The 11576-nt window shown below is 40.3% G+C and overlaps 1 protein-coding gene across 14 annotated transcripts in view; it reads left to right on the forward strand.

The window, feature by feature from the left end:
• EBF3 (EBF transcription factor 3) overlaps positions 1-11053 on the forward strand; it is a 130693-nt gene extending 119640 nt beyond the window's left edge. For 4 of the 14 annotated variants that reach the window (XM_063162976.1, XM_063162971.1, XM_063162969.1 and 1 more), the window contains 3 exons: positions 1022-1210; positions 1682-1879; positions 8119-11053. In XM_063162976.1, coding sequence (XP_063019046.1) covers positions 1022-1210; positions 1682-1879; positions 8119-8150 — 419 coding nt within the window. In that variant the 3' untranslated portion in view covers positions 8151-11053. The remainder of the gene's footprint in view (positions 1-1021; positions 1211-1681; positions 1880-8118) is intronic. The other 10 variants (XM_063162978.1, XM_063162977.1, XM_063162979.1 and 7 more) reach the window with 5 other exon arrangements.
• The last annotated feature ends 523 nt before the right edge of the window (positions 11054-11576 follow it).

Raw genomic sequence — 11576 nt, forward strand, 5'->3', positions numbered from 1 at the left:
TTTACTGTTATCATAAAGCATCTCCGGTGGGGGAAAAAAAATACAATTGGCAAAGTGTAGAAAGCTCTTTGTTATTCGCAGTAAATATACAGTGTGTATGGTTGGTTTATAAAATAATTATGTCTCTGTACCTCCACCTGGTTTTGGAATATTTACACAGATAAATCTAATTTGATGTCTGTGATTTTAAAATACTTTGTTTGTAGGCATGTGTGACATATATGTTACTAATAAAAGTAATAGTTGATTTAATTTACCTGTTGTAATTGAAAATGCATGTAGCATATTGCATTTAAAATTAATTTTGATACTAATGAAAGGAGGGAAACAGGATTATTAGATATGTTCAAATGCATTTTTTTTTTGCTTGCAACGTAATTATTAAATTGATTGCTCAGATAGGAACAAATTGTTGTTTAAAATCCTGATTCCGCTATGTTTCCTCTTCTAAAAAGATTGTCTTTTAATGCGTTTCCAAGCTAATAAGCCTTATAAAATTCTGTACTTGCTCTTGAATTAGTTTTCACTGATGGCTACACCTTACGAAAGCTTGTTGTTAGCATAAAAAATATCAATCACAAAATGAAGACCCCAAAACAGCCTTTTAAAGTAAATCACCGCAACAAAAAAGTTTTTCTTGTCAGCTCTGGCATTTGAAGGTGCGGAGAGGCTGAAAGTTCACGCAGTGTGTTGGTACAAAGCGGGACTCGAGCCTGTTGATAATTGCTCCTAAAGACAAACGTGAAGGCACCTGACACAGCTGGATCGAAGAGAGCTTTTGTTGGCTGTCTGTGCTAAGAGGAGAGACAACATAGAGTGCTCGCGGATGATTTAAGTAGGGTTGGCGTGATAAGGTTATCTCAAGCTGCAAGAGTTGATAGGGCAGTGAGAGACAACTCAGAGCAAAGCTGTGCAATCAATTAAAACTGTGTAATATATGCTGCATGAGGAAACCCCCCAGCCCTAAGTCTATCTTATAAAATAACATTATTTTTTTGGGGTGGGGGGGTTTCTAACACAGTAGGTTACAGTCGCAACACAAGCAGTGTTTCCCCGCGAGGATATGTTCCCAGCAGTACTCCTCAGCAGTCCAATTACAACACAGTCAGCAATAGCATGAATGGATATGGCAATGCCGGCATGCCCAATCTAGGTGTACCAGGTTCCCCTGGATTTCTTAATGGCTCCTCAGCTAACTCTCCTTATGGCAGTAAGTGTCTATTTTTGGTAACACATCATCATATAGATTCATATTTACTACAAAATCAACTCCTTGCATTGTTTTGATTTCCTCTATTGTCAGCTACTGGATAAAAGGAGGGGTGACTCTGGAGGCTGGACGTAAAAATGAAAATAATAAATTGATCTGTTTGTGCCAGAATACAATCTCAGATAGAGAAAAAAAAAAAAAAAAGAACGAACAAAACGAAACAAAAAAAAAAAAACTAAAATAAAAATTGGACTGCGCAATTCGTAACAAAAGTCCAACACAAAAGAGTTTGCCTGTTATCCAGAGAGTGGCCAAGCCAAGGCATTTCATTTTTATTTTTTTATATATATTTTTTTTATATATATATATATCTCTATATATATTTTAAGAGGCAAGGCCCTATCACTCTCTTTTTCCGTGTTTGCCGTGAAAACCTCAATCTGAGTCCTGATTATTTTTGCTTTATTGCAGTAGTGCCGTCAAGCCCTACCATGGCAGCCTCTTCGGTCACCCTCCCTTCAAACTGTAGCAGTACACACGGCATTTTCTCATTCTCACCTGCCAATGTCATCTCTGCAGTGAAACAAAAGAGCGCCTTCGCTCCTGTTGTCAGGCCCCAAGCCTCTCCTCCACCATCTTGCACCAGTGCAAATGGAAATGGACTTCAAGGTGAGCCCGATCTCTCTCAATTTTCTCTCTGCTGCTTTTTTTTTTTTTTTTTTTTGGTGCTTTTTTTTTTCTCGGGGAGAAAGGTACCTGGCTGGATTTTTCAGTGCTCTTGTAGCGATGCAAAAAGCAGGGGGAGAAATAGGGTAGAGTGAATGGTCTGCTGAGATTTTCAGGTTTTTAGTTCATTTTTGATGCTTGCATTAGAGCAAACACCAGTTGTTTTTCTGGCATTTTCCCTTAGGAGTCTGTGCCTTAAATTTTAAGGGAAGACTGTATCCCGGAATGCCTCTTGGAGGGTTTGTGTACTCCTGGTGTTTTTATGTTTTCTGAACACATTTCTGTGGATGTTTAAACCCAGCAGTGTTCTGGCAGGACATGGTGTGATTTCCTCACTTTATATAGGGTGCAGTAGTGATTTTAAATGTCAGGTTAATATAAGTCGGGTTAAGCCCTTACTCAGTGGACTGAGCTTTCCTGGACTAGGCAGCCCTCTATGCAGTGGTTTGCATGCTCTGGTGGCGCCAGCTCTTACTGTGGTGTTAGAGTGGTTACATCCCTAAATGAACTAAATATTTTAATTAGGGCAGGCAATTTCTATATTTTATCCTTTTTAAAATATATATATATATATAATCCATGTGATTTAATGTGGGTAATGAAAGAAACAACTGACAAATCAGTGGCAGAATGTCTGTAGTCACCTGCAGGGTGTGGGGCAGGAGGAATTATAGCACAATGGGAGGACAAAAGCACAAAGAATCACCCTAAAAAGGAACACTTGCGGCCAATTTTGCCACTTTTAGGGGGTATTTTGACATGCATATGTGTGCATTAGAATCACTGGGAAGGTTTGTTTGCCTCTGCTGGAATCTCAGTGCACAGTGCAGTGAATTGAGGCACTTGAGATCCCATTGAAGCCAGGAAGGGTTGAGGACAGTCTCATCCCGAGGTCATCACTCCTCTTGACTTCCTCAGCTAAGCAGCAGCAGCACGGGATTATTTATCCTTTATATCACCATGATACCCCTAATCCAGCCAGCACTCACAGGCAAACAGATGAGGGGGGTTTTAATTTGTCAAACCAATCCTGGACACCAGCATTCTGTGGGGTGCTGAAGGCATTTTGGAGGGACATCACCCCAATCCCACAGAGCTGCCTGTCCACCCCAAATCCACTGCAGGATCTCAAAATGAATCTTCTTCTAGCTTGCTCTAAACTTCTTGGCCCAAAAAAACCATCTGAGACCTTGTTATGCACTCAGGTCAACAAAGAGCTGAGAATCCAGATGCAGAAACTCACTGTAGCATGATGCTAAAGGAAAGGATAATTAAATTAACAGTTTTTTGTGTATTTCTTTAGTGGAAGCTTCACTGTGTTACTACTGTAAGTAGAAAACTATATCCATATTCTTAGAAAAGATAATCCATTCATAAAATAATCCAGTGTCCTACTTTCCTCTTTTTGTTAGAAGGCACTGGTATGAAAAGTAAATACTGAAATAAAAGAATGAAAAAAAAAGGAAAAATGAGATATAAAAATAAATATTAAAAAAATAAACAAAAATAAAATAAACATATAATACAAATGTGGTAACATATGGCTTAGATGTGAGGCAGGATGATCAACGAATTGATTTTGATTTACTTTGATAAACACAATTATTTAAAGATCTAAATTAAAATGATCCAATTTTTTGCCATTTCAGTATGTGAGTAAGGGTCTTTCTGTGATATTCTTGAGGTTTTAGGTACCTAAAATCTCTAGGTTACCTCAAAGTGGGGTTTTAAGGACAACTGGGAGGGCTGAATAAGCACCCGATGTCCCTTAGCACCTCCCCAGGCCCCCAGCAATTGCACATCTCCATCCTCAGGTACAAAATGCTTTTTGTGTAAAGCTCAGAAGATGACTTTGGAATAAGCCAGTAGTGATTTGTTAAATAGGTCATGAATTCAGCTCTTAAGCTGAGCCCAGCCTTGCTTGGCACTAAGCTCTTTCCATGCCCAGAGAGCCCAGCGAAGACCTAACCGTGCCTTCAACCCCCGATTTTTGGGTGCTGCAATCCATGTGTTGAAATTAAATAGATAATACACAGACAAATAAATAATTAATTAAATAAAAATGGCCAACTTTCCTCTGTCAGCTGAACCTGAGTCGTTTTGTGCTGAGCAGAATGACCCAGAGAAACAGGCAGAATGTCCTTCCGGCCTGGTGCCTAGAGCAGCGACTTCCAGGGCTGTGGGAAAAGAAATTGCATAATTTATGCAGAGTAGGCAGCACCCCAAGGCGATGCTCGGTGTTGTGGGAGTCAGGGAACTGACATGGAATCACAGAATCCTGGAATGGTTTGGGTTGGATGGGACCTTGGAGATCACTGAGCTCCAGCTTTGGGCAGGGACACCTTCCACTGTCCCAGGCTGCTCCAAGGCCAGTCCAGCCTGGCTTGGACACTCTCAGGGATGGGGCAGCCACAGCTTTCCCCGTGCCAGGGCCTCAGCACCACCTCACCTCCCCACTCAGGAGTCTCTGTGAGCTCCTTCACCATCCCAGCAGAGGCACCAAACCTTCTTCCACCTTGATTCTGTGAGTCAGTTCAGACCGAGCTCACAAAAGGCCTCAAATTCACCCATTCATCCTCACGTCTGTGCCTTGGCCTGAGCTGCAGCCAGGGCCGAGGGGCAGGACAGGGATGGGTTTGTCAGCTCCTTCCTTCATGAGGCATGGCCAAGAAAAACCACCAACACTGCTGTGTGGGTACTTATCTACACTGCATTTGATACATAGAGTTCATTAGGGAGCTTCTGCTTCTTCCTTCCTATTTTCTCAGTCATTTGTTGTCAGGGAACTCTTTTTAAAGTTTAATTAGTTGCTTTCTGGACTCTGTACAATCACCTTGAGAGCTTTCTGATCAGCACATTTTCTACATTAAGGTAAAATATGGAATTTGAGAGCCGCGGTCCAACGCAGCTGAGGTTTTTTTGGTGATCTTCAAGTACAGAGTCTCATTTTAGGGCAGGGTGTGAAGGAGCTGAGGAGATGTCACTGTTAGGAATGGCCACATTCAGGCAAGCCAAGGGGCAGTAAGAGCTCACTGGTGGTGCATAAGAGGCAAATCCTGCAGTTTATGGGTAAGCAGGGCCTTTGATAAGAACGGATGAGAATTCAGACAAGGATGGTCCTTCTGCAGGGATTTGGGGTTTAATTGACCCCTCCCCGGTGGGTAAACCACTGTAGGGTATCTCTGTGTGGCCAAAATGCTGCTGGTGGTGCACCTAAGTTGGTGAGAGCAGCAGAGTTAAGCAGTTCCAGCTGGACCTCAGGGGAGTTGTTTTGTCCCCTTACAAAGGGTTAAACAGAAGCTGAGCTGCCCTGATTTCTGGCTTGTGCTGATGTAACCCTGAGCATCAGGACCACCCGAGCCCACCACACCAGCAGCAAGATCTTGCTGCCTGTGAGCACGACCCCAAAACCCTCTGTGCTGTAGGACCTGCTGCCCAAGAGTGAGCATGGAGACACCTGTAGGTGTCTTTTTTGGTAAAGAGATCCAAGACAATTTCCAGCGAAAGGTGTCCTTGCTCATGGCAGGGGTTTGGAACAAGATGGTCCCTGAGATCCCTTCCAACCCCAACCATTCTGGAATTTGATGATTCAGAGATGAAGACAGAGGTTAGGAGTGAAGAAGGCAATCTGGGAGATCTCAGAGTGGTCAGGCTGGGGGCAATGCCAGCCAGGGCTCCCCTCTGCTGCCCCCATGCATGGCCAGCTGCATGGCTGTGGTCAGCCTGAGGAGGGACAGCACTCAGGAGCTGCAGCTCTTGCAGGAGAACTGTCCCCCCGCTGTCCCCAGGGCCTGACTCACTCCCGTGAGTAATCCCACACAGAAAAGGGCTTTTGGGCCTTATCCAAAAAGCCACAATCTTGTTGACTCTGCATGACCTCCACAGTCTATGATCAGAAAGTCAAGTACTCACACAAATTTTTTAAGAGCAAAATCCTGCCATGTGCGCTCCTTAGGGCAGAGAGGCTTTTCCTGTTTAAAACAATGAGCATTAAAGGTAGAAAAAGAAAATTTTTAGTGAGAGACTACTGGCTGGCTGCAAAGTTGGAAGCACAATATATGTTCAAAATTTGGTTTTCAATTGTAATTTGCTTTCTATAGATTGTGAAAGATATTGCTCTCTGATTATAGGACTATAATGCACAGCAAAAGGCTCTCTATATTCTTTTAAAATTGCATCCTGCTTAATTTTCTGGTCTTCCTCCAGATGAAAGTATTAAAATTATTATTAAAAAAACTCACCAGCTCATTTTTCTTTAAGAAGGCGTTTGGTATCAATTTGCACAGTAGGAAGCTCAGTGCAGAAATTCACAATTGTCAAAGATTGCTACTAAAACAAATTGTGAAACGCACATCTGGAGCCACAACCTTGCATCCCCTCTCAGACTGTGCCACAAAGAGAGCTCAACAAAAATGGTTAAATTAAAAACTGAGATGTTTTTTCTTTCCTGCGGAAAAATATGGCAGCGGATAATCTAAATTTTCACACAACAGAATCATAGCATGGTTTGGGTTGGAAGGGACCTTAAAGCCCATCCTGTCCCACCTTCTGCCATGGGCAGGGACACCTTCCACTGTCCTAAAGTGCTCCAAGCCCAGTCCAGCCTGGCCTTGGACACTGCCAGGATGGAGCAGCTGATGGTTGAATTGCAGCACGAGGCACTTGAGGACACGGTTTAGTGGTGAACCACAACAGTGCTGGTTTGATGTTGGACTTGACCTCAAAGGTCATTTCCACCCTTAATGATTCTGTGATTCCATGGCAGCTGTTCCTTAAAATGATCTCCTGCACCAACAGATAACCAGGCTGGCATGGTGACAGGTTTGTGGCTGCTGAATGCCACAGGAGAAGCCAAACTGAGAATGAAGGGTTGGCAGCTCCAAACTCAGGGTGAGGTCACCAGCTGGCCTGGCCTGATGAGGGGTGGAACAGAGGACATCCATGAAGTCTGTGATTTTTTTTGAGGGTGGCCAGGCCTTGGCAGGGGCTGCCCAGGGAGGTTTGGGGTCCCCATCCCTGCAGGAGCCCAAAGAGTTGCTGGAGGTGACACTCAGTGCTGTGAGGTGGGGATTGGGCACAGGTTGGACCTGGGGATCTTTGAGACCTTTGCCAACTTAAATGATTTTGTGATTCTCTGAAAACATGATAAGGGAGCTGAATATTTTGGATAGAAAGGCTCTCTGCCAATATAACCACTGTTCTCCAGTTAAATTCTGTAACTTAAGTTGCTGGTTAGGTTTAAAACATTCATTATGAAGAACGTTGCAAAATTATTACTTCAGTTTTGATTTTGACATTTTGGATACGTTTAATTGGGGAGAAAAATGGCAGAGTTGGAAGATTTTATCCTGTTCCACAAACATCACCTAAGCTGTGTTTTAGGGAGGTTTAGCTCCATCCAAATCCACAGGAGGCTCTGTCAGGACCAGGGGCTGCTCTGGGCTGTTGGAGCAATGCTGGTTTTGGTGGTGTTACCTATGAAATGTGTACAGACCCAGCTCTTCCAAACCATAAAGCTGCAACGGCGAATCTGAAATAAATTAATATTGTTGAAATTAATGAACTGAGAAATTGAAGTTCACATCGCTACACGAACAAATTTATTAATATCTGTTGTACATAAATTAATGAGAAATATCATTACGGCAAAAATTAAACAACACTAAAATTATAGACTGTCTGAACTGTGCTTCTACCAAAGAGTTAACTAGGAAAAAACAGTGGTTGTTGGCATCTCAGTCTTTTTCTATTAAGAAACCCCAGGATATGACTGGTCAGGGGTATTAATATCATGTCTTTTTATGGTGTTTGAGCTCTAGGGTTGGGAGAGGGTTTAGAGCTCTTGGTTTTGGAGAGTCCTTGGCTTGCTCAGTCCTGCTTTTATCGTGAAGTAGAATAGCGGAAAATGAGGTTTTTCTGCCCAGGGCACGAAGAGGCGATTGCTGGGGATGGGGATTCAGCCAGAGGAGGTGTCAGGAGCCTGGAGAGAATTGAGCCTGGGGACCCGGGGATGTTCTGCCCTCAGAGCTCCTTTCTCGAGGAGAGGCTGTTTGGGGTGATTTGCTGGGAGGAGTGCCCCTGGTCCTTGCTCTGGGGATGCTCTGCATCCTCCGTCCCTCTCCTGCGTGGCTCTGAGCCCAGCGTGCCAATAACAGCTCCTTTTCTTCTCTTTTTTCTTTTAGCCATGTCCGGGCTTGTAGTCCCGCCAATGTAAAGTCACTTTTGTTTACCTACCATAGCACCGAGCTGCAGAGGATGGGCTTAGGGGACAAGTTTAGTATATTAAGACATGCTGATGGAAGCAGTATCTTCACGCGGAATCAGCAGCAAAACCGAAAATGCTACAGGAAAAAAATAAAAAAAAAAAAAACCCACAAAAAAAAAAACCCCACAAAAAAAGAAAAAAAAAAAGACTTTGTTTAAAGATTTTATTTAAACTATTAAGAATCTACATGCAAAACAACCTACTTCTTCATGAACAATTCCATTTTATTGACTGAATTTTTCTCATATTTTCACATTTCTCAGTCCTGGAGAATAAGGAAAAAGCGACGCCTATTTTGTATAAAGTTTCTGATTACGTCTTGGCTATGTCTAGTACTTGCTATGTGTTGGGAGAAACTTTGTGGATGCACCATTTTGATTATCATGAAACACTGATGAAAAATGCCTCCGAACATTTTTCTGTACTCATAACTAGATTCACAATGGTTGTGTATCTCTATAATGTGAAATATTTTTTTGTGGTGGAAAAAAAAAAAGGGGGGGCCAAGGAGGTTATGAGCCATCAAACTGGAAAAAAAAAAGAATAAAAAAAAAAAAAAGGATGAATATATGATTAGGAAAAAAAAAACCACACAAAAAACCGGGGCGCGGGGGCGGGCGCGGGGGGGTTTATCGTTGCTTAACTTCATCTTAATGAAATGGAACTTTGTAACTTATTGTAGTTAGAAATTGTAACTTTGATATTGAATTCTCTTGCCTTCAACAAGCACACTGACAGAGGAAAAAGAAAAAAGAAATTGCTACTGTCTGTTGGTTTAAAAAAATGAAAAAAATATACTTCCACTGCTAGAGCTTCCTGTTAAGCAAGTGTGATCTGCAACATTTTTTCAACTTTTGCTAGCACTGTATACTATTGCATTTTAGGCTACTGTGAAGTCTATGTTTCTTGTACCAGAAAATTGTCCTTTTGACTTCTAGATCCTTCTTCCCTAATGTGTTTTGTATGTGGTTATAAAATTGTAGACTTTTGTGATTTTGCCAAAGTTGTAGCTAAATATTTATACACTTGTCTTGAATTTTTTTCAGATCCACTTAAATATTTAGACAAAAAAAAGCAGATTTTATTCTTTATGACCGCTATAAGGAATAAAATAGTCTTATCCATTGCAACACTTTCTTTCACATAAACACTTGCAGTCACTAAGGGAATTTATTTTGTAACATATCAACTATAAATATTGTATTTATCTTTGAAATTTTGTATATTGCTTTTCATCATTTTTTTTTATGTTCTTGTATGTATTGGTTTTTGTCCTGGCCTGGTATCGTGATGCTGAAAATAGCATTAAGCCAAGAACTGTTGCCTTCATGTTTTTCTTTTAAATAAATCAGTGTCTGTGCATTTCATTTGTACTTCATAAGGTTGCTATTGTTTAGCCTTTCCATCCTTTCTTTTTTAAATTTTTTTTTTCAAAAATTCAAATTCATTGTTTATTTTTATATTATTTTTAAGTTATCTGAACAAATAATTTTGAAAGAAGAAGTCGTTTGTTGTATAGTCAAATCAAAATTGTGCCACATGGCTGTAATGAATACTAGTAGAATATGTGCATGTGATACAGCCACAGAAAAGATTAATCTATTTTGTGGTTGCTTTTTTTTTTTCTTTTTTTTTTTCTTTTCTTTATTTTTTAATTTTATTTTTAATTTTTTTTTTTTTTTTTTTTTAAGATTGTAAAAAGTCATTTTTTAGCTGCCACCCATGACTTTGCCACATAGCTGAACTGTGTTTACTGGAAAAATTCAGAGGCCTAAAGTTTAAAAATAAATTCACTTCTGATGTTTTAATTAAAACGTTTGCCACATGAACTTCTCTGATGCCTTAAAAGTGAACTTCTTTGAAGAACTTTTGTGCTGTTTTATCACAGGCTTACACCACAATTGTTAATCACGACTTCATTTGGGTGATTTCTGGTGTAAAAAAATAAGGGGGGAAAAAAAAAAAGCACAATCCCGGTGTACAATTCTGCCACTCCTTTACGTGTCGATTTTCTGCTGCACTCTGCATTCTCCCAAACCCTGCTCTGCTCAAAACCGGGGAAGGTTCCACGGGAAATCAGGATCACACTGAATTTTTAATGTCTGGGAGTTGTTTGTTTAGGTTTCTTGGGGTTTTTTTTAGGGAACTTTTTGTAATCAACCCGTAGCCGACGGTACTTTTTAAACTGGAATGACCTCCGTTGTGTTCCGTGGCTCTCAGTGCCAAATCCAGCCGGAGAAACGTGGAGTTGTTTTTATTTTTACTTTGCACTAAATCCTTTGCCAGCGCAGCACTGCAAAACACGTTGCAAACTGCAGCAGAATTCACCTTTCAACCAAAAAAGGAGGGATCATTTTGTTAATTATTATTAATTTTTTTTATTATTATTATTTTTGTAATTTTTTTTTCTTTTTGGGCAAAAAAAAAGAAAAAAATGCACATTTTAGTCAAGCTTTTCTGGAAGGTTTAGAAGAAGGGTTCAGCGTAGCACAGCTCTGTGAGCATGGCCAAGGTGGGAAAGCCTGAGAAGTCACTTTGGAACTGAATTGCCTCCGTTATATTTTGTCTAAGTAAGGTTTTGCTCTAAAAAAAATTAAAAAAGAGGTCACGTGTACATGTTAAGAAAGTCTGCAAGTTCCTTCATAAATGCAATCTGTTTGTGTTTTAGATTAATTAGTCAATGCACTCATTGCTTCATTGTCTCCAGACGGAAAGCTTCACTAAATGGTAGATTTTACTGTTAAAAACCCTACAATAAGATTGTTTTATCTGTACATTTTTTCATATATTTAACTGTATAAAAAAATGTTCATTTTACACAATATTTAATTAAAGTATTTCTTGTCTGTGAATTTCATTTTTAGTAATTTTATCTGGTTTGATTATTAAAAAAAGTGACTAAACACTAAACGAAATAATGCAACACTGGGGGTTTCATTTCTAAATATTGGAATTTTTATTCCTTTGTTATGAAAAATCCCAAACCCTTGACGTGGTCTTTCCAGTTCCCTGGGAGGAGGATGAGGAAGGAGATGTCTGCTCTGCAGTGGCAATCACTTGTTGCTCTGCCTCGGTGAAGCATTTATCCAAAACTGCTCACTTTTTGTTAAGATAACAGCAGAATATTTCTTTTTCTTATTTAACCAAAACGGTGCACTTCAGACAGGCTTTTTGTAAAGCAAAGGTAACAATAGATTTTTTTTTTCCTTTTACTATTTTAATATCATATTGTAGAAGTCTGTAAACAGGAAAAGTTATTTTAAACAAAGCACAACCCAAATTTTCCATGTGGTGGTTTGACACTGAAGGTCGACGTGCTCGTCTCTTAGCTGCTGAGAAGGAAGCAAATTCTTTTGCTAATTATAATACTGAGCA

This window comes from Melospiza melodia, chromosome 9 (assembly GCF_035770615.1).
Source record: "Melospiza melodia melodia isolate bMelMel2 chromosome 9, bMelMel2.pri, whole genome shotgun sequence".
Taxonomy (NCBI): domain Eukaryota; kingdom Metazoa; phylum Chordata; class Aves; order Passeriformes; family Passerellidae; genus Melospiza; species Melospiza melodia.